Source organism: Bubalus kerabau, chromosome 15, assembly GCF_029407905.1.
Source record: "Bubalus kerabau isolate K-KA32 ecotype Philippines breed swamp buffalo chromosome 15, PCC_UOA_SB_1v2, whole genome shotgun sequence".
Classification (NCBI taxonomy): Eukaryota; Metazoa; Chordata; class Mammalia; order Artiodactyla; family Bovidae; genus Bubalus; species Bubalus kerabau.
The window spans coordinates 47,317,009-47,339,565 of record NC_073638.1 but is presented as its reverse complement, the minus strand read 5'-3'; the positions used below and the strand labels follow the sequence as shown (position 1 = coordinate 47,339,565).

General features: G+C 38.7%; 2 protein-coding genes across 2 annotated transcripts; both read left to right on the top strand.

Annotated features, from left to right (window-relative positions):
* The first annotated feature begins 9,380 nt into the window (after positions 1–9,380).
* On the top strand, positions 9,381–10,325 carry LOC129627759 (olfactory receptor 52E8-like). The gene has a single exon (XM_055547285.1). It carries the CDS (start codon positions 9,381–9,383, stop codon positions 10,323–10,325), a length of 945 nt encoding a protein of 314 aa, XP_055403260.1.
* Positions 10,326–21,037: 10,712 nt separating this feature from the next.
* On the top strand, positions 21,038–22,218 carry LOC129628150 (olfactory receptor 52E4-like). The gene is given in 1 exon segment (XM_055547577.1): positions 21,038–22,218. A coding segment is annotated over 1 exon segment (930 nt). The 5' UTR covers positions 21,038–21,288.
* Positions 22,219–22,557: the final 339 nt, after the last annotated feature.

Here is a 22,557-nt window from a genome sequence, read left to right as displayed (position 1 = left end):
TTGAATACAAGTTTGAATAAAAGTAACCACACACCTTCAATGAGACCACTGAGCAGTAAGGGAGATAAAACTCTAAAGATAAAATTTGGAAATTGTATTGTAAGTTCAATTTAGAAGTATGCACAGAATGCTTTGGTATAGAAATGGATCAGAAAAATTGCATGGTGGTTAGGCTTAGGCTAAGATTCACAGAACTGTTCTTCAGCCAAAGAACAAAATGTGTTTTATTTTAAATGGAGTGAAGAGTAAGAATAAAGTGAAAATGAAAGCACAGTGGACAGAAAGAACATCAAAAAGAAATAACATATTCTCTCAATGACCTTATACAGAAATCCAGTAGATTAATGACCAAAATCTTAATCATCTGATGTCTTAGTCTCTCTTAAGGGCACCACACAGCAAAACTTTAGAAAATAAATAGTTACATCCCAAGAAAACCAATTATTCCACTTATTTCTGTGAATTTTCTAAGTGGACTTGAAAATGGATGCTTACCTCCTCTCAGAGTCAACATCATTTCCAGTCTGTAAACACTTAAAAAGTCAACAAATTATTTAATCATTTTATAATGTATACTGACCTGTTATTTCAATATACATTCATATATCTTTCAATTTCTCTGGGTTCAGAATTAAGACTGGTCCCAAGCCCTCATTTACCGTCTAACTTTAAAGTTCTACATGAGAGTATATTTGGCTCTCTTTGACATGGTGTCTACTTACTCTATTCCACCAACCACCAGCAGACCCCAACTATCCACATTCCCATTTCCCAGAACTGATGAGTACAAGAAGCATGCATACCTTCTTCTTGTCCTGGCCTGATTTTGTAACCTCATGGTAATCCTGCTATTTCCTTTCTCAGATGCTTCATCAACCTAGCCCTAAGCCTTTTTTTCATCAAATCTGTTCTCCAGAGCTGTGCTTCAAGATTCATTTATTAACAACTTCATGAATTCAAAAGCAGTTCTAGAAAACAGAGAAAAGTACTCCTTGACCTCTTGCTATTCACATACATACAATTGCAAACTAGATCAGAAACAATAGCTAAATCAATGCAGGCTATATTGGTGCATCTCCTTCCACATTTTCCAAATGAGATTTTGCACAATCAAAGGTATAAGAACATGTAGGTAAAAGTGTAGCCTCAGGAGGTTGTGAGTGTGCATTCTCATTTCATCTTTTTTTTACCTTCACTTTTCCTCCAACTCTCCATATTATTTTGGCATAAGCTCTTTCCCCATTCATCTTGATATTTTCACAGCCTAACCATTATATAACTTACCATGGTCTCTAAGAAACATCCCTTGGCATACCATTTATTATGCTAAGTGGGAGATATTTACACTTTCATTAAAACCCACATCCCCTGGGATGGGTCCCAATAGTATCTTAGGGGATTTGATGCAGTTAATAGACTCCAAAGAATTCTTTATTATTACTATTATTGAAATACACTTGACATACAATATTATCTTAGTTTCAGGTATCTTACACTACATAGTGATTTAAAATTTGCAAAATTATGATATAATCACTGCAATAAGTCTAGTAAACATCTGTCCCTATACAAAGTTGCTACAATATTATTGACCATATTCTTTATGTTGTATATTGCATAAGGCTTATTTTATAACAGGGATTTGTACTTAATCCCCTCCACCTGTTTCAACCCTTGCAACATTATCCCCCTCTGGCAACTAATCTAATAGTTTAATCTAAACTAAACTAATACGAATAATTGTTATTTATATCTATGAGTCTGTTTTCATTCTGCTTGGTTTTGTTTTTAGATTCCACATACAAGTGAGATGATACTGTGTTTATCTTTCTTTATCTGACTTACTTCACTTCATATAACAAACCCTAGATACATCCATTGGAGAAAGCAATGGCACCCCACTCCAGTACTCTTACCTGGAAAATCCCATGGACGGAGGAGCCTGGTGGGCTGCAGTCCATGGGGTCGCAAGGAGTCAGACACAACTAAGCGACTTCACTTTCCCTTTTCACTTTCATACATTGGAGAAGGAAATGGCAGCCCATTCCAGCGTTCTTGCCTGGAGAATCCCAGGGAAGGCGGAGCCTGGTGGGCTGCCGTCTATGGGATCGCACAGAGTCGGACACGACTGACGCGACTTAGCAGCAGCAGCAGCAGATACATCCATGTTGTCACAAATGAAAAGACTTGATTTTTTATGGCTCAGTAGCATTCCATTGTATATGTATACCATATCTTCTTCACCATTCATCTATCCTTAGACAGATGGCTTCAAAATCTTGCCTATCATAAATAATGTTGGAATGAAAGTCCAATTCAGTTCAGTTCAGTCCCTCAGTTGTGTCCGACTCTTTGCAACCCATGGACTGCAGCACACCAGGCTTCCCTATCCATAACCAACTCCTGGAGATTACTCAAACTCATGTGCAAGTCAGTGATGCCATCCAACCATCTCATCCTCTGTTGTCCCCTTCTCCTCCCATCTTCAGTCTTTTCCAGCATCAGGGTCTTTTCAAATGAGTCAGTTCTTCCCATCAGATGACCAAAGTATTAGAGTTTCAGCTTCAGAATCAGTCCTTCCAATGAATATTCAGGACTGAGTTCCTTTAGGATGGACTGGTTGGATCTCCTTGCTGTCCTCTCAAGAGTCTTAACCAACACCACAGTTCAAAAGCATCAATTCTTTGGTGCTCAGCTTTCTTTATAGTCCAACTCTCACATTTATACATGACAACTGGAAAGACCATAGCTTTGACTATACAGATCTTTGTCGGCAATGTCTCTGCTTTTTTAATATGCCGTCTAGGTTGTTCATAGCTTTTTTTCCAAAGAGCAAGCATCTTTTAATTTCATGGCTGCAGTCACCATCTACAGTGATTTGGGAGCCCAACAGAAATTGGAAAAAGCCCTGTTTCCATTGTTTCCTCATCTCTTTGCCATGAAGTGATGGGACTGGATGCCATGATCTTAGTTTTCTGAATGTTGACTTAACCCAACTTTTTCACTCTCCTCTTTTACTTTCATCAAGAGGCTCTTTAGTTCTTCTTCACTTTAGGTCATAAAGGTGGTGTCATCTGCATATCTGAGATTATTGATATTATTTCTCCAAGCATCTTGATTCCAGCTTATGCTTCATCTGGCCTGACATTTCGCATGATGTACTCTGCCTATAAGTTAATTAAACAGGGTGACAATATAGAGCTTTGATGTACTCCTTTCCTGATTTGGAACCAGTCTGTTGTTCCATGTTCAGGAATGAAATTTAGAGTGCATATAATATTTGAATTAAGGTTTTTGTTTTCTTCAGGTATTCATAAATGAATTGGTGACTCATATGGCAATTCTATTTTTAATTTTTCGAAGAACCTCCAATGTGTTTTCCATAGTGGCTGCACCAATTTATATTCCCATCAACACTGTACCAGGGTCCCCTTTTCTCTACATCCTAGTCAACACTTGTTATTTGCAGGTTTTTGATGATAACTATTCTGACAAGTTGTTACGGAAATTTTAAAAATAGTCTTGTTCAGGCTTCAGATTGAGAACTTCCTGGAAAATCCCATGGATGGAGGGGCCTGGTGGGCTGCAGTCCATGGGATCGCTAAGAGTCGGACACAACTGAGCGACTTCACTTTATTTTTTCACTTTCATGCATTGGAGAAGGAAATGGCAACCCACTCCAGTGTTCTTGCCTGGAGAATCCCAGGGATGGGGGAGCCTGGTGGGCTGCCATCTATGGGGTCGCACACAGTCGGACACAACTGAAGTGACTTAGCAGGCTTCAGAGACAAAATAGAACAGGTCTCTAACCTTGCTTCTAATCTGCCTGGACACTGCCTTGACTGGGAATGACTGTGAGTGACTGCCTGCTGTGAGTGTAAGACTTGCAGCACCTTAGATAAATTAGGGGAGGAATCTTGAGATTGTTCCCAAGATTCTGAAGGGGGCTTGGCCAACCAAATCCCAGGCTTATCAACATTCCCAGTTTTACTAGACAAAACAAACAGCATTAACATGAAACCAGGCTTACAACCAGTCCATCCTAAAGGAAATCAGTCCTGAATATTCACTGGAAGGAATGATGCTGATGCTGAAGCTGAAACTCCAATACTTTGGCCACCTGATTCGAAGAACTGACTCATTTGAAAAGACCCTGATGCTGGGAAAGATTGAAGACAGGAGGAGAAGGGGACTACAGAGGATGAGCTGACGCACTGCTTGGGACCCTTTCCTAATTGGGACTCCAGATGTGCTGTGACATGGGACTTCCCAGCGCTAATTAAGTCTGGATGTTGGTCAAAACCCAATTTGGTGATGTATCCTCTGTTCTATTTCTCTTTTCTTTTAATGTTAGTATATTGAAAGTAAGCTAGATAATTCTCTAATAAATATTTGTACTATTTATTTGCAGATAACGAGTGGGTTATTTTGTTGACAAATCCTTTGAACATGAGATGAAAGTGAAAACTTTCAGCAAAACACAACTGTGAGGTGATATCTCATTCTGGTTTTGCTTTACAATTCTATAATAATTAATGATGCTAAGTAATGATGAAAAGAATATTTCTTCTCATGTGCCTGTTGGCCATTTGTATATCTTCTTTAGAAAAATATCTATGAGGTCTTCTACCCATCTTTTAATCCAGTTGTTTATTTTTTATATTAAATTGTATGAGACGTTTATATAATTTGAATATTAACTCCTTATCAGTCATATAATTTGAAAATATTTTCTCCCATTCTGTACGTTGTGTTTTTGTTTTGTCAACAGTTTCCCTTGCTGTGCAAAAGCCTTTAAGTTTAATTAGGTCCCATTTGTTTATTTTTGCTTTTGTTTCCTTTGCCTTAGGAGACAGATTCAAAAAAATATTGCTACAATTTATGTCAAAGACTATTTGAGAGTGTTCTTAGGGGGTTTTATGTTGAGTGAAATAAGTCAGAAAAAGACAAATACTGTTGCTATCACATATGTGGAATCTAAAAATTAAAATAGCGAATATTTTAAAAAGAAAGAGACTCACAGATATGGAAAATAAATTAGTATTTATCAGTGGGAAGAGAGAAGGAGATAGACAAGATAAGGGTAGAGGATTAAGAGCTACAAGCTGCTATGGATAAAATAAACAAGCTTTATAAGGACATATTGTACAACAGAAGAAATTCAGCCAATATTTTAAATAACTATAAATGGAGTATAATCTATAAGATTTTTGAATCACTATGTTGTACACCTGCAGCTAATATCATATTGTAAATCAACTATATTCTAATTTTAAAAAGTTAAGCATAGAATTGGACTTCCCAGGTGGTACGGTGGTAAACAATCCACCTGCCAAAGCAGCAGCTTCAGGAGACACAGGTTGTATCCCTGAGCTGGGAAGATCCCCTGGAGAAGGAAATGGCAACCCACTCCAGTATTCTTGCCTGGAAAATCCTTTGGACAAAGGAGTCTGGAGGGTTACAGTGCATGGAGTTGCAGAGTTGGGCATGACTTAGCAACTAAATGACAACGTAGAATTATCATAAGACCCCAATATTCCACTCTTTGGTATACACTTAAAGAATTTGAAACAGGTATTCAAACAAATCTTATATAAGAATGTATGTAGCAGCACTATTGACAATAGCCAAACTATGAGTGTATAAACAAAATTGGTATACACATACAATGGAACATTGTTTAGCCATAAAAAGGGAATGAAGTACTGACATACACTGCAACAAGGGTTCAACTTAAAAGTATTACGCTTTTAAGCAAAAAAAGCTAGGCACAAAAGTCTCATATATATGATTCCATTTATATTGAATATCTAGAATTGATTCCTGGAGAAAATTCATAGAGCTAGAAAGCAGTTTGGGCTTCCCAGGAGGCTCAATGGTAAAGAACACATCTGTCAATGCAAGAGACTAAAGAGACACCAGTTCGATCCCTGGATTAGGAAGATCCCCTCAAGGAGAGCATGGCAACCCACTCCAGTATCCTTGCCTGGAGATTCCCAAGGATGGATGAGCCTGATGGGCTACAGTCCATAGGGTCGCAAAGAGTCGGACATGACTGAAACGACTTAGCACTCACGCGCGCGCAGAAAACAGATTAGTGGCTTCCACGGTCTGGAGAAAGGGGAGAGCATGGAGTGGTTGCTTGATGAGTACCAGGTTTTCTTTTAGAGTGATGAAAATTGTACAAAAACTAGACAGTGATAGTTGCCACTGTTAATGTATTAAGTGCCACTGAATTGCATACTTTAAATGGTTGAAGTGAAGTGAAGTGAAAGTCGCTCAGTTGTGTCTGACTTTTTGCTACCCCATGGACTATACAGTCCATGGAATTCTCCAGGCCAGAAGACTGGAGTGGGTAGCCTTTCCCTTCTCCAGGGGATCTTCCCAACCCAGGGACTGAACCCAGGGCCTCCCACATTATGGACAGATTCTTTACCAGCTGAGCCACAAGGGAAGCCCAAGAACACTGGAGTGAGTAGCCTATCCCTTCTCCAGAGGATCTTCCTGACCCAGGAATTGAACTGGTGTGGTTAAAATGGTCAATTTCTATGTTATGTGTATTTTACTACAATTTAAAAAAAGAATTTCTGGTTATATAGATGCCCAACAGAGTCCAAAAAATTAGTCCCAGCATTTTATGACCTAAAAGAGTACAGGATAAGAAATACGGGAGGAAAAATGATTAAATATGATAGATCACTAATACTATGTAAAATAGCAAGAATTGACAGTTGACCAAATAACAAGCAGCAAGGTCACTAAGATTTCCCTAGAGCTTCTCTTTAGCTGGAGCAATGACCAAAGGGAATTCCTATTCATTTTAATTCCAGTGCCTCAGACTGTCTGGCATCTAGAGATGACATTGCAAATCCTCCTCAACACACAGTCATGAAAACATTTGTTAACCACTCCTGGGATGTATCAAGGGTCTGACCTAAAAAATGTTAATAACTGAATTTTCAGTTGCTACATGATCCCCTACGACAGAAGAAAGAGTACCTGGTAAGTGCCCGTGATAGATCTGAATAATGTGTGCCTAAGATTGGGATTCTGATTCACAGAAATCAAGTTAAGACTTTGAGTATTGGAGTAAGGAATAAAATGGCACATATTGGTGGTCTGGGGAGAGATACCGGGAAGACTAACATGGGAAGAAGTTGGAGAGAAAGTACCTGCTGGACACCTATAATATTGCAGGCTTCCCTATCCCACTCAATATGAGGTAAGTATGACTGTGCTTATTTCTAAATAAAATTAAAACACAGAACATAGTGCAACTTACCTAAGGCCACAAGGCCAGTAAGAACAGACTCAGGACTCTGTTTCATGCCACGAGATGAGTAATATTAAATATTATATGTTTTTGCTTCTTTTTCCTACACATACTACCATGATAATGTAGTATGTGAACACAAAACACAAAGTGAAAAAAAAAAACACAAAAACAAAGTGAAAAAAAGCTGAGTAGGCAAATAAGACTAGAGCGATGAACTTGAATCCCCTTATACTTAGTGACTCCCTACATACCAAAATGTTTTAAAAAAAAAAAAAAAAAGCATACAATATGATCAGCTGTTGATTTTTTTCTCCTGCTTTATATTTCAAAGGGATTAAACTGAATTCAAACTTGATCGTTTGGAGACCTGAATTAACGATTTGATGGCATAGCCCAATATGAAGCATGAAGTGGAAAGCATAACTACAGCAATAGTAAAAAAATATCTTTGGAACTAAATGAACAGATGTGAGTAAAGAATTTGGCTTTGCCCAGAGAAAGGTCTGGCCTTTGCTCTTGGCTTCCATGAAGTAATCTATGTCATATCTGATAGGAGTGTCTTTATTTAAGGTGAGGGCTGGCCAAACCAGACCTGAGTGTGGGGGTTGACCCTGCCATAAAGACCAACAATATAATAGGATGGGAGATTTGGGTCATGTGGCATCAGTCAATGGGTGTCCAACCATGTGTGCAAAAAATCTATCAAGTATATGTAATGAAACCTCAATATAAAGTCCAAACAAGAGGTCAAGTAAACTTTCCTGGTTGGCACACTGGCTCAATGTACATTGCCACAAATCAATGCCAGGAGGGTAATTCTTCCTGACTTTACGTGAAAGGACAATAGATGTTTCATGTTTGGAAACCTAACCCTCTTCCCTAAGCCTTTCTTCCTTTATCTGGTTATAATCTTTCTCTAGAATAAACTCTAACCATGAATATCATAGCTTTCAGTAAGTTCTATGAGCCCTTCTAGTAAATTATTGAACCCAGGTATAGTTTAGGAAAACCCATATACTTGAAGTTTGGGCAGAAGGAAGGACTGTCTTAGGAACTGTGCCTTAACTTTGCAGTTTAGCTATCTCAGATCTGGTGTCTCAACATTTCTCTCAACAGTTAATGGAGTCGACAGGTTCTTAAAAATGAACTTCATTCTGAGAGGAAGCTTCATGGATTATCACTCCCCTCTTGATGATTTATCTTAAATTCCTACTTGGAGATATATGAAATTTAGATATCTGGACCCCAAGTATTGTGTGGATCTGCTTCTAGGTTCTCAATTCTGTTCCACTGTCTCTTTTTCTACATTTTTACTTTGCCAGTAACACTGTGATATATCATAGCTTTATGGAAAATTTCAATATCTGATAGTGTAAATATTTCAGATTTATTCTTCTTTGAGATATTTTTGACTGAACCAACTCCTTTTATTTTTCCTTATCTCTTACTTTTCTTTCTACCCTCTTTCACTACCTCTAATGACAAGTTTGCAAATATAGGTCCAGATCAATGTCACAAAACCTACTTCCAATCTAATTTCAAATCTTGATTCTGATGATTATTAGCTCTGTAAGCAATGGTATAAGTTAACCAACATCTCAAAACCTTTTACTTTCATAAACCAGAGACCAGTAAAACTTGTGCCATAAAGTTGTGGGGAGAATTGAATGAGATAATATAAGCACATAACATTAAGAATAATGTCTGAAAAATAGTAGGTAACCAATTCAAGATAGATGTTATTATTCTGGTGGTTATTATTATCAATTTTATTATTGCTTAATAGTATTTATTTCTTGGAGAAGAGGAGAGTTAGTGCATTTATCTACTCTGAACCCATAATTTTAAGAGAAAAATGGTGTTAACTTCTATTTGACACTTCAACTCTCATACTTATGGTACAGGTGAGAAGAGTCACTAGGATTATGTATGGAGAACTGGAAAATAAAAAAATAATAATCAAAGACATTTAGAGAAACTTATTCCTAATACCAATCCTTTGTTTGGGAATTTTTTATTTTTAATCTTTATAGATATCAGTTAACTGTGGATTGTCCAATGGTAATCATCAACAATTTTTAAAAATCATGCCACCTGAAGAAAAATGTCTTCTCCCAATGTCACAGAGTCACATCCTTCTTCGTTCCTATTGCTGGGGATTCCAGGGTTGGAAGTTGCACAGATCTGGCTTGGCTTTCCCTTCTGTGTCGTGTATCTGATTGCTCTCATTGGGAATATTATTATTCTGCTTGTTATCTGGACAGATCGTAGCCTTCACCAACCCATGTTCTACTTTCTGGCCATGCTGTCAGTGATTGACCTGAGTCTTTCTACTGCTACCATCCCCAAGATGCTGGGTATCTTCTGGTTCAGCCTTCAGGAGCTGTGCTTTGGGTGCTGTATTGCTCAAGTCTTTTTTATCCACTTTTTTACAGTCATGGAGAGCATTGTACTTCTTGCCATGGGTTTTGATCACTATGTGGCTATTTGCAATCCCCTCAGGTGCAGCATGACCCTTACCAATAGAGTTATTGGTGTCATAGGTATGGTGGTAGTTCTAAGAAGTTTATGCATGATTGCCCCCATCATTTTTCTCCTCCTGAGACTGCCTTACTGTGGAAGCAGAATCATTCCTCACACCTATTGTGAGCACATGGGAGTGGCTCGTCTGGCTTGTGCCAGCATTAGTGCTAATGTCTACTATGGTCTTGGGAATATTTCTATATTGTTTCTGGATGTGCTTCTTATCATTATCTCCTATGCTAGGATATTGAATACTGTCTTTCGTCTCCCTTCCCAAGATGCCCGCCTAAAGGCTCTAAATACCTGTAGTTCTCATATCTGTGTTATCTTAGCCTTCTTTGGTCCAGCTCTCTTCTCCTTCCTCACTCATCGTTTTGGTCATAGCATCCCCCAGTATATACATATCCTTCTGGTTAATCTCTATGTAGTTGTCCCCCCTGCCCTCAACCCAGTCATTTATGGAATCAGGACCAAGCAAATCCAGGAGCGTGTACAGAGTATATTTGTTAAAAAAAGATTGAATTAGAGGTAATTTATTCAGCTTATAAAGGTATAAAGTCTAAGATATGCTTGAACTTAGTCACTTTGGCTCTTTAAGACCTCATAGACTGCAGCCCACCAGGTTCTTCTGTTCATGGGATTTCCCAGGCAAGAATACTGGAGTGAGTTACTATTTCATCCTCCAGGGGATCTTTCTGATCCAGAGATTATACTCTTGTCTCCTGCGTCTGCTGCATTGTAGGTGGATTCTTAGCCACTGAGTCATCAGGGAAGCCCCTTAAAGTAGTATAAGTACCATATAGACTATATGTAGACATAGAAAAGAAATATTGGTTGTAATTGTTGCAGGCATGTGTGTTTGTGTGTGTCTCAATGTATACTTGCAATGATATTCACTACTGACCCAGGCATAGAATATGCCATACAAGAATAAATCTCAAGGAGGAGAGATTTTATTCACTGAAGAAATAGCTTAAAACTGTAAAGTGCTCTAGATCTCTTTCAGATAGTAATAAGATTTCTTTCATAAGGATATTCAATGAGATCACATGACAAGTAGGAAGTAAAATGCAAAGTTTTTATAAATGAGCTGGTGAGCCTTGAGGGAACTCAGGAAGGAAAAGAATACCTGCTGTCTAGCACCCCACTCCTGGAGAAGGCAATGGCACCCCACTCCAGTACTCTTGCCTGGAAAATCCCATGGACGGAGGAGCCTAGTAGGCTGCAGTCCATGGGGTCCCTAAGAGTCGGACTTGACTGAGCGACTTCACTTTGACTTTTCACTTTCATGCATTGAAGAAGGAAATGGCAACCCACTCCAGTGTCCTTGCCTGGAGAATCCCAGGGACGGGGGAGCCTGGTGGGCTTCCATCTATGGGGTCGCGCAGAGTTGGACACGACTGAGGCGACTTAGCAGCAGCAGCAGCAGCAGCCATCAGACTGCAGCCACTCCTCAGAATGAGCCATGAAGAAATTCTGAATGTGAAAACGCAGGTTACTGGCCCCAGATGACTAAGGTGCGTATCAAAAGAATGATTTCAGCTAGCTTAGACTCTTGCATCTTCCCATACATAGAAAGACAGAAAAGCACTAAATTTCTTAACTTTAGATATCTGTTATTTTTTAAATTAACAACAAATCTTTTGGTGATCAGACTACCTTTTTTCAAAACTTCTGTATCTCCTGGCTCCCCTCCTCTGCTTGCCTCCTTGGATCGGTTCTATTAGGGTTACTTGAGATACTGCCTATTAGGGTTACCTGAGATACTGCCTACTTAACACTACCAAGTCCTAAAAACTCCTATCAAATAAAACATAACTCTGAACCTTTAAGTTGTGAATATATTCTAAGTCAACAGAACAAACATTTGGATACAAAGGGGGAAGAGGGGAGTGGGATAAATTGGGAGATTGGGATTGACATATATGCAGTATTGATACTATGCATAAAATAGATAACTAATGAAATCCTACTGTATAACACAGAGAACTCTACTCAGTGCTCTGTTGTGACCTAAATGGAAAGGAAATCCATAAAAGGGGATAAATGTAAATATGTAGCTGATTCACTTTGCTGTACAGCAGATAGTAACACAACGTTGTAAAGCAACTATTCTCCCATAATTTTTTTTTAATTTTGAAAATAAAGTACTGTCTAAAGTAAATAGTAAAATTTTTACCAAAGTATAATCAAGAAAATGATAAGAATTAGACTAATCTTTTTGAGCTTGAGTCAAATTTGAGCTTGGAGAATATTCTATTGATACTTAGGTCAGTCATGTATACCTGTGGCGGATTCATTTTGATATTTGGCAAAACTAATACAACTATGTAAAGTTTAAAAATAAAATAAAATTTAAAAAAAAAAGAAAAAAAAGTTTTATTTTAAATTATCATTCTTTATTTTCTATTGACATTTTTGTAGTGTTTTCTTCCCTTTCCATGCTCTCAAGTTCCTGATTCTATGAAGTTCTTCATAAGTCTAACCTCCTATAAACACTTTCATTCATGAAATAGTAAATTTAACACTACGTATTTTGTGACAATGAAACATTCTTCCTTCTTGGAGTTTAAAAATGCTGTGGAATGAGTGAAAATCATTATAAGACATATGTTTTAGCAATAGATAAAGTAATTTAGTTAAAAACAGAGATAAAAGAATATGTTACTTCCCAGGTGGCAGAGTGGTAAACAATCTACCTGCCAATGCAGGAAACACGGGTTTGATCCCTGAGTCAGGAAGATCCCCTGGAGAAGGAAACAGCAACCCACTCCAATATTCTTGCCTAGAAAATTCCATGGGCAGAGGAGCTTAGTGGGTTACAGTCCACAGGGTTACAAAGAGCTGGACACTACTGAGCGACTGAATATAGCAAAATGTTACTGAACAATTGAGTCATACTTTGAAAAGATTAAAAAGGTGTGTTTAGTGGCCTGAAGTTTATTCATTTAGAAATCAAAGTTTGTAAACTGGTGAGTAAAATGATTATGTGGGAGTTTAGAAAGTCTTATGTCACATTAGCATTTAGGAAAGATAGGCCATAGACAATTAGTGAAGCACAAAGTTGATTTCTGATCATTTTATGACTCAAAGAGAACTGTAATTTGGATAATTATAATGCAAGTAAAGGGAAGATATCAGGTATGAGATACAAGAGAGAGACATGGGGCACAACTTAGCCACACAGAGTGAAAAAGTTGGCTTAAAGCTCAACATTCAGAAAATGAAGATCATGGCATCTGGTCCCACCACTTCATGGGAAATAGATGGGAAAACAGTGGAAACAGTGTCAGACTTCATTTTTTTGGGCTCCAAAATCACTGCAGATGGTGACTGCAGCCATGAAATTAAAAGACGCTTACTCCTTGGAAGGAAAGTTATGACCAACCTAGATAGCATATTCAAAAGTAAAAAAAAAAAAGCAGAGACATTACTTTGCCAACAAAGGTTCGTCTAGTCAAGGCTATGGTTTTTCCTGTGGTCATGTATGGATGCAAGAGTTGGACTGTGAAGAAAGCTGAGCGCCAAAGAATTGATGCTTTTGAACTGTGGTATTGGAGAAGACTCTTGAGAGTCCCTTGGACTGCAAGGAGATCCAACCAGTCCATTCTGAAGGAGATCAGCCCTAGGATTTCTTTGGAAGGAATGATGTTAAAGCTGAAACTCCAGTACTTTGACCTCCTCATGAGAAGAGTTGGCTCATTGGAAAAGACTCTGATGCTGGGAGGGATTGGGGGCAGGAGGAGAAGGGGATGACAGAGGATGAGATGGCTGGATGGCATCACTGACTCGATGGATGTGAGTCTGGGTGAACTCAAGAGTTGGTGATGGACAGGGAGGCCTGGCATGCTGCGATTCATGGGGTCGCAAAGAGTCGGACACGACTGAGTGACTGAACTGAACTGAGCAAGAGAGAGCAAGGGTTAATATTTATTTTGTTCATTGGTTTTTAACTAGACGGCTTCAAGTGTTGAAATATATAAGAAGAAAAAAAGAAACTTATTCATGGACTTCAAAACACAAATAAAGAAATTGGATTGTAAAGGACCTTAAAAATTTTGGAATGTGAAAAAGTAAATATAAGAGGAATATATAAAATGGATGAAGTAGGTATAAACAATGTATTCATTGTTTATACCTACTTCAAAATGTCAATAGAAAAAGTCAATAGAAAAGAAAGAATGATAATTTAAAATAAAACTTTTAAAGGATGACTGACCTAAGTATCAATAGAATATTCTCCAAGCTCAAATTTAACTTTGAAAATTACCACAGCAATCAATTCACCTAATTTTATGACATTCCTATTCTAGTGATTCTTATTAATTTAATATACATTTAAAATCAACATTTAAAAGTATATTATTGATTATATTTCAATCTCAGAAGAGTTAATATTGAGGTGACAGTAGAAGAGAACAATAAAAAATAACATGCCCACAGGTTTTCATAATCACACATTAAATTCCAGAATATTGATAAATATTCTTTATGTATTAAAGTAATGAGGGACAAATACCCACTTAATTTACACATTTTATGACTGAATTTTTGTCAAAAAATTCTGCCTACATTTCTGTGTCAAGATATATTTTGAGCATAAATATTTCTGCTCTCCTTCAAAAAAGTGCTGAAATTAATGATAATCTAGAAATAAAATAATACATATATAGCATTATTGGGAAATAGAATATATGTCATTAAGCAGAATAACGTTTGCTCTGTAGAAGTCCCAGAAGGAGAAATAGATCAAACACTTATTTGAAGAAATAATGGCTGAAGATTTTTTTCTAATCTGAGGAATGAAACATATATCCAGGTCCAGGAACCCTATGGACTATAGTCCACCGACTCCTCTGACCATGAGATGCTCCAGGCAGTAATACTGAAGTGGGTTGCCATGCCTTCCACTAGGGTATCTTCCCAATCCAGGGATCAAAGCCATGTTTCCTGCTTCTCCTGCCTTGCAGGCAGATTCTTTACCTACTGAGCCACCTGGGAAGCCCCCAGGAAGCACAGAGAATTCCAGATAAGATGAACCTAAAGAGAATCACACCAAGACACAATTACAATTAAAATGTCAAAAGTTAAAGATAAAGAAAATTTTAGAAGCAAGAGAAAAACAACCTGTTAACACCCAAAGGAAACCCAATAAAGCTTTCAGCAGATTTTTCAGCAGAAAGTTTGCAGATCAGAAGTGGCAAGATGTATTCAAAATGCTAAAAAGAAAAAACTTTCAACCAAGAATACTCCAACTTATGTCCACCCAGAGAACCAAATATTTGGCAGCCATCCATGAAGAAAAATAATGCCTTTGAGGGAGCTTGGAATCCAGGTAGAGCTTATGATTAAGGAGGACTGTTATGGGAATGCAAACCAGCACACCAGTGTCAGGCCTGATGTCGTGGTTCTGACTGCATACTGGAAACACCCCTGTCCCCTTTGAGTTCAACTCCAGTCCCACTTGTATGTAGTTCTATCACTAGCTACTGCTGCCAGGGGGCCCATGAAGAACCAAGCCTATCTGTTCCCCATGTGATAGATATGGCAGCTTCAGACCTAATCAAGACCCCCAGTGCCGTTCCACTCTAGCACAGACCAGGGACAATTCTTCCCAAATAGAGATCAGCCCAGTGACCCAATGAAAGCACTCTCAGAGAACCAGTGGAAACCATACCCCCTTGCAACCTGGTAACTAGCCTGCCAATTGCAGACTTGACTACAGACCAGATAATAGCCATAAGGCCTAGTTCCACTTTTATCCAACAATGATCTCAGCAACAGTCCCATCAATCCAGGATCCCAGCAGAGGAAAAACATTACCTGCTAAAACCAATGTAAATCTTGGAAGGCATGTTTGTTTCTTCAAATGTGCATACCAACTCAAGGCTAGATAGACCACAAGGAATCAGACAAACACCAATGAAGGTAACTAATAAAGTACCAATGACTGTTCCTAAAGAGATGGAGATCCATGAACTGCTTGACAAATCATTCAGAATAATTATCTTAAAGAAGCTCAGTGTACTACAAGAGAAAATATACAACTACATGCAATCAGGAAAACAACACATGAATAAAATAAGGGATTCCCTGATGGCTCAGACAGTAAAGCATCTGCCCACAGAGCAGGAGACCTGGGTTCAATCCCTGGGTTGGGAAGATCCCCTGGAGAAGGAAATGGCAACCCACTCCAGTACTCTTGCCTAGAAAATTCCATGGATGGAGGAGCCTGGTGGGCTACAGCCCATGGGGAATAAAATAAGAAGGCTAACAAATAAATACTATAAAAATGAACTAAACAGCAATACTGAAACTGAAGAATATAATGGCTGAACTGAAAACTTCAATGCAGACATTTTAAAGTTTGGTTTATGTATAAAATGAAATATTATTCAGCCTTAGAAAAGAAGGAAATCCCATCATTGCAACAACATGGGAGAAACAGGAAGTTATGCTAAGCGAAATAAACCAGTCACATAGACAAACATTGCATGATCTTGGTTTTATGTGGCACCTTTATTAAAAGAAGTCAAACTCATAGTAACAGAGAGTAGAATGGCAATTACCACATGCTGGGGCTTAGGGGAAAAAAGATTATTTAAAAAGTGAAAGGTAGTTGCCAAGGAACGAAGGGAATAGATCATCAGGAGTTATTGTTTAATGGATATAGTTTTTATTTTAACAAAGTGAAACAATATGAATGTACTTAGTGTTAGGTAGTTAGAATAGGGAAAAAGGAGTCCAGAATGGCGGTGGCTAAAAGATAAGGAAGAGAAAAGCCAGCGAAAATAGAACACAGGAAGGTCCGAGGACCAGAGTGAGGACCTCAGGTAAAACAAACAACACTCCTGGCTGGCCCAATTTACATAGGACAGGCCCAGGAAAAAAAAAAAAAACAAAAATGTATAAAAAGAGGAGCCAGAGCTAGCTCTCTGTCTCTCTCCAACGTGCTGGAGAGCTCTTCTCTTCGTGTCTTTGGATCGATGTACCCTCACACCTCAAAGATGGATTTTCCTGCTATCTTCTAAATAAAATAGAGCTGTAACACTGATTTGTCTAAGAGCTATGACACGGTCTGTCCAAGACCTGAGAGCTGTGACACGCCGAGGGGGCTTTAATGGCCGTCACTCCAAATCTTTGTTGTGACGAGACAGAACCGAGGAGCATACACTCGTGTGACATTAGTACTACTGAAATATACTTTAAAATAGTTAAGATAGAAAATTTTGTGTAAAGTGTTTCTATCACAGTAAAATATTGGGAAAAATGGGAAAGGGAGTAAACAGAATCAAATAAAATAATTTGTTCATGTTATAATAGTATCATAAACTGATACAGGAGACATACAGATCATATCTGCTTCATACAGACTCTTCATAAAGGAAATGGTAAATAAGGGAGGGCTGAAGGAAAACTGAAATAAATGGTTTCATAAAGAGGACTTTTGATCACCAAAACAGCATAGTGTTTTGAAGATTCATGATGTAGAATTAAAGTTTAAAATGTTGATTAGGTATTGACTGAAGGTTTTGGCAACAATGTTGAGTATGCTTTACCAAATAAAGTCTATAATACACACCAGAGAAATGAAAGTCATAGGGAGGAATTTTAACAGGAGATTTGACAGAGTCAGACTTGATTTGGAAAGGTAAATGTTGACACAATGGTGAGGATGGATAACATGAGAAAGTGATGGGGGAGACTGGAAGTACAGGTCTCATTAATCAAAAAGAGAAGCAGTGAAAAAACAGGAACATATGAGATTGAACCAGAATCTTTTTTATTACAAACATTATCTTCTGCATAATAACAAAAAATTGTCTGAACTCAGAAAATAAAAAAAGAAAAACTGATTGTCTAGTATATTCAATTTTCTGTCAGTTTTTTTCTGTCTGCACTCAGGAAAACCATAATCTATGGCACATCCAGGTACTCTCAGGTCAACTCCATCACCATCCAGGAAGGGAAATTCTAAGTAAACTCTAGAATTTGAGCTCTAGCTGGATTCTGTCTTCTTGGGAGATTGTGGAATTTCTTTTTCCTTCTGCCCAGAGAAGTGAAACATAAGAAAGCCCCTCTCTGAAGATTTTACCTGTTACCATTCATTATAATTTAGGAAGGAGAGTCTTACTGGGTTGGAAGAAAGTTGATGCCATGTTCTACAGGTATGATGAGCACTACCCAAAACCAAAATTTACTGTTACAGAGTCCAATGCATCTACATGACAGATCTTCTTTAACTTTTGAAATTCACTTGTAGCATTGTCAAACTGCATCAGGATTCACATATTTATGTTCAACAAAGCAAAAGACTTGCTAAGGATAGATCCCTAGGAAGTCACACTTTGAAAACTTAATGGTCTAAATTTAATACTTTCATGCCTTTTGAAATGGACAGAGTCAATGTCATCCCCTATGCTGATTCCTCCCCCTTTTAGATGTTTCCCTTCCTAATAGCACAAGAGACATCCCTTCCTGTGAGCTAAGGAATTATGTCTGGTATGGTGATGTGTCTCTGTAGATGGAGTAGGGAAGAACAAGAGTTAGCTGGATTTAATGACCCATGAGCCCATGTTTATGCCCAGAGGACTTTGAAGGCTAAGCTCTGGGATTCTGGGACATGCTTAGACTTAGAGACACCCTCATTCACTATAAAGTTTTTCTCCATGTGATAGGACAGACTGAAACCCAGAGGTTTCTTGGGGTTCCCATCACCATCTTTAGCACCAGGGCTTATACTGTGACACGCTGTTCCAAGGAAGGTTTGGAGGAGGAAATATTGGAAAGGTAAGGATACATGAAAGAGGGAAAGGAGATGCTACAGAAAGGAGGAGAAGAGGCAAATGAGGAGAGAATGGGACAGCAGCCTCCCCTTTGCTGAGAAGTTATCCAAAGTAACCATTTTCTATTCTCACCACACAAACAAAATATGACACAGCATATGGGATTAAAGCAGATGACCACAGGTGAGAAAACAGTAATATGTCACTGAGTTATATGCAGAATATTTCTGCTCTTTCTATCTCCCTTACACATACATTCACACATACTCTCTCTCTCACCCTTACATAAATATAAAAATACACATACACAAATCCTTATTTTATTCAACGGCTACATTCTGAAAAACTGGGAGCCATATCCTCATATGGCAATGTTAGGGATATTAAAGTAAATACTCCTGGTTTGTTACCTCCAGTAGCAGCATTTATGTTGGTAGGGAATAGAAAAATTTATAAATAAAATCATGCTATGTTAGATGCTGCAGAGTTGTATAATATCCTAGAGATGCCAAAACTTAAAAATATATAACTTTATTATTTTTAAGCATCAGGAAAGATTCATTCACAATGCTTTAATTTTAGTGTCACTTAAATTTGCTAGGCATTTTATCTATATAAACCTGAAGCTAAGCATAATTTCAAGACATAAGTGCAATTTTTCATGTTAATTTGTGATAAGTTAAGGCATGAAAGGCATATGAACATGATTTAGCTGATAAGCAAAAAGCAAATTACTGTACTTCCTGTAAGAACATCAAGGGATCACAGAATAAACAGGAATCTGGAGATATCAGATCAGAAACCAAACATTTTCATAAGATTTGTTCTGTTGTTGTTCAGTTGCTCAGTCATGTCTGACTCTGCAACCTCATTAACTACAGTATGCCAGGCTTCCCTGTCCTTCAATATCTCCCAGAGTTTGCTCAAACTCATGTCCATTGTGTCAGTGATGCCATCCAACCATTTCATCCTCTGTCACCTCTTTCTCCTGCTCTCAACCTGTCCCAGCACCAGTGTTTTTTCCAATGAGCTGGCTCTTCGCATCAGGTGACCAAAGTAAGATTAGCAGCTTAGATTAGATTTTTTTTATTTTATTTTATTTTTAAACTTTACATAATTGCATTAGTTTTGCCAAATATCAAAATGAATCCGCCAGAGGTATACATGTGTGCCCCACCCTGAACCCTCCTCCCTCCTCCCTCCCCATACCATCCCTCTGGGTCGTCCCAGTGCACTAGCCCCAAGCATCCAGTATCCTGCATCGAATCTGGACTGGCAACTCATTACATACATGATATTTTACATGTTTCAATGCCATTCTCCCAAATCTTCCCACCCTCTGCCTCTCCCACAGAGTCCATAAGACTGTTCTATACATCAGTGTCTCTTTTGCTGTCTCGTACACAGGGTTATTGTTACCATCTTTCTAAATTCCATATATATGCGTTAGTATACTGTATCGGTGTTTTTCTTTCTGGCTTACTTCACTCTGTATAATAGGCTTAGATTGTTGATGCTTGTTAATTCCATAAGATTAGCATGCATCAAAAATAGCAATGGCTTTCTAGTATAAAGAGAAAGAAGAAAATTCTAAGAGAGACCATCTGACTGGTGGTGGTTTAGTTGCTAAATCATGTCTGACTCTTGTAACACCATGGACTGTTGCCCGCCAGGCTCCTCTGTCTGTGGGTTTCTCCAGGCAAGAATACTGGAGTGGGTTGCCATTTCCCTCTCCAGGGGATCTTCCTGACCCAGGGGTAGAACCCAGGTTTCCTGCACTGGAGGCAGATTCCTTACCAACTGAGCTATGAGGGAAGCCCTGCTTCCCATAATGTGGCTGCAACAGATCCATGAGGGAAATCCCTATATTTGTATAATATCAAACACAAACAATGGTATAAGTCAGCAGTTTTCATTTAGACCTAGGATTCTTTAACACCAGACCACACTTGAAAAACACTAGGTATAATAATTTCTCAAAAGTAACCAAAAAACTTCTTGGAAAAGGAAAGGAAGCGAATACCATTAAAGATAGTATACACTCTTTTTTTAAATACTGCCAGTTCCTTCAAAATTCTCATATATAAGAAAAAGTAATAGTGCCTAAAGCTGAGTGCTGAAGAATTGATGCTTTTGAACTGTGGTGTTGGAGAAGACTATTCAGAGCCCATTGGACAGCAAGGAGATCCAACCCGTCTATCATAAAGGAAATCAGTCCTGAATATTCATTGGCAGGACTGATGCTAAAGCTGAAAGTCCAATACTTTGGCCACCTGATGCTAAGAACTGACTCATTTAAAAAGACCCTGATTCTGGGAAAGATTGAAGGCAGGAGGAGAAGGGGACAACAGAGAATGAGATGGTTGGATGGCATCACCAACTCAATGGACTTGAGTTTGTGTAAGCTCTGGGTGGTGATGATGGACATTGAAGCCTGGTATGCTGCAGTCCATGGGGTCACAAAGAGTCAGACATGACTGAGGGACTAAACTGAACTGATGAATCTCAGAACAATAACTTCTATTGACAGAGTTGTTGACTACTCTCAGGAAACAGGAGAATATCTAATATTTCTAAATTAACTACTTTTACCATAACCTCCAGTGTACTGATTAAAAGTCTTTTCATCTTTCTAGGACTCATTGATAAGAAAAACAATGTGATTCTACTTTCTGACAAGAATTCAATGACACCTCTAGGAGAATGCCTTCTACCAATGACACCCAGTTCCATCCTCCCTTCTTTCTCCTGCTGGGAATACCAGGGCTGGAGACTGTACATATCTGGATTGCTTTCCCATTCTGTGTTGTGTATCTGATTGCCCTTGTGGGGAACATCACTGTTCTATATGTGATCAAGACTGAACACAGTCTCCACCAGCCCATGTTCTACTTTCTGGCCATGTTGTCCATGATTGATCTGGGTCTGTCTACCTCCACCATCCCCAAAATGCTGGGCATCTTCTGGTTCAACCTCAAAGAGATCAGCTTTGGAGGCTGCCTTGCTCAGATGTTCTTTATCCACATGTTTACAGGAATGGAGACTGTTCTACTGGTGGCCATGGCTTATGACCGCTTTGTTGCCATCTGCAACCCCCTCCAGTACACCACCATCCTCACCAGTAAAACCATCGGCATTTTAGCCTCTGTTGTTGTGGGCAGAAATTTACTTCTTGTGACTCCATTTGTGTTTCTCATTCTGAGGCTGTCCTTCTGTGGGCACCACATTGTTCCCCATACATACTGTGAGCACATGGGTCTTGCCCGATTGGCCTGTGCATCCATTAAGATCAATGTTATCTATGGGCTCATGGTGATTTCTAATATTATTGTAGATGTGATCCTGATTGCCTCTTCCTATGTACTGATCCTTCAAGCTGTCTTCCACCTCCCCTGTCAGGATGCCTGACTGAAGGCTCTCAATACCTGTGGTTCTCACGTCTGTGTCATGCTGTGCTTTTACACACTGGCATTTTTTTCTTTTATGACACACCGCTTTGGTCATAATATTCCCCACTACATTCACATTCTTTTGGCTAATCTATATGTGGTTGTCCCACCTGCCCTTAACCCAGTCATCTATGGAGTCAGGACAAAGCAAATCAGAGAGCGGGTTGTAAAAATATTTGTATAGAAATAATAGCTCTGTGAAATGACTGGGAAATATATTCACAAATTTTAATAATCTAAGATCTAAGTCTTTCATTATATTGTATAGTACTCTCCAGATTTTTCATTTTTATTGGGTAAACGGGATTCCCTGGTGGCTCAGACAGTAAAGTGTCTGCCTGCAATGCCAGAGACCTTGGTTCAGTCCCCGGGTCAGGAAGATCCCCTGGAGAAGGAAATGGCAACCCACTCCAGTACTCTTGCCTAGTAAACTCCACGGAGGGAGGAGCCTGGTGGGTTACAGTCTATGGGGTCGCAAAGAGTCGGACATGACTGAGCGACTCTACTTGGGTAAACAGATTAA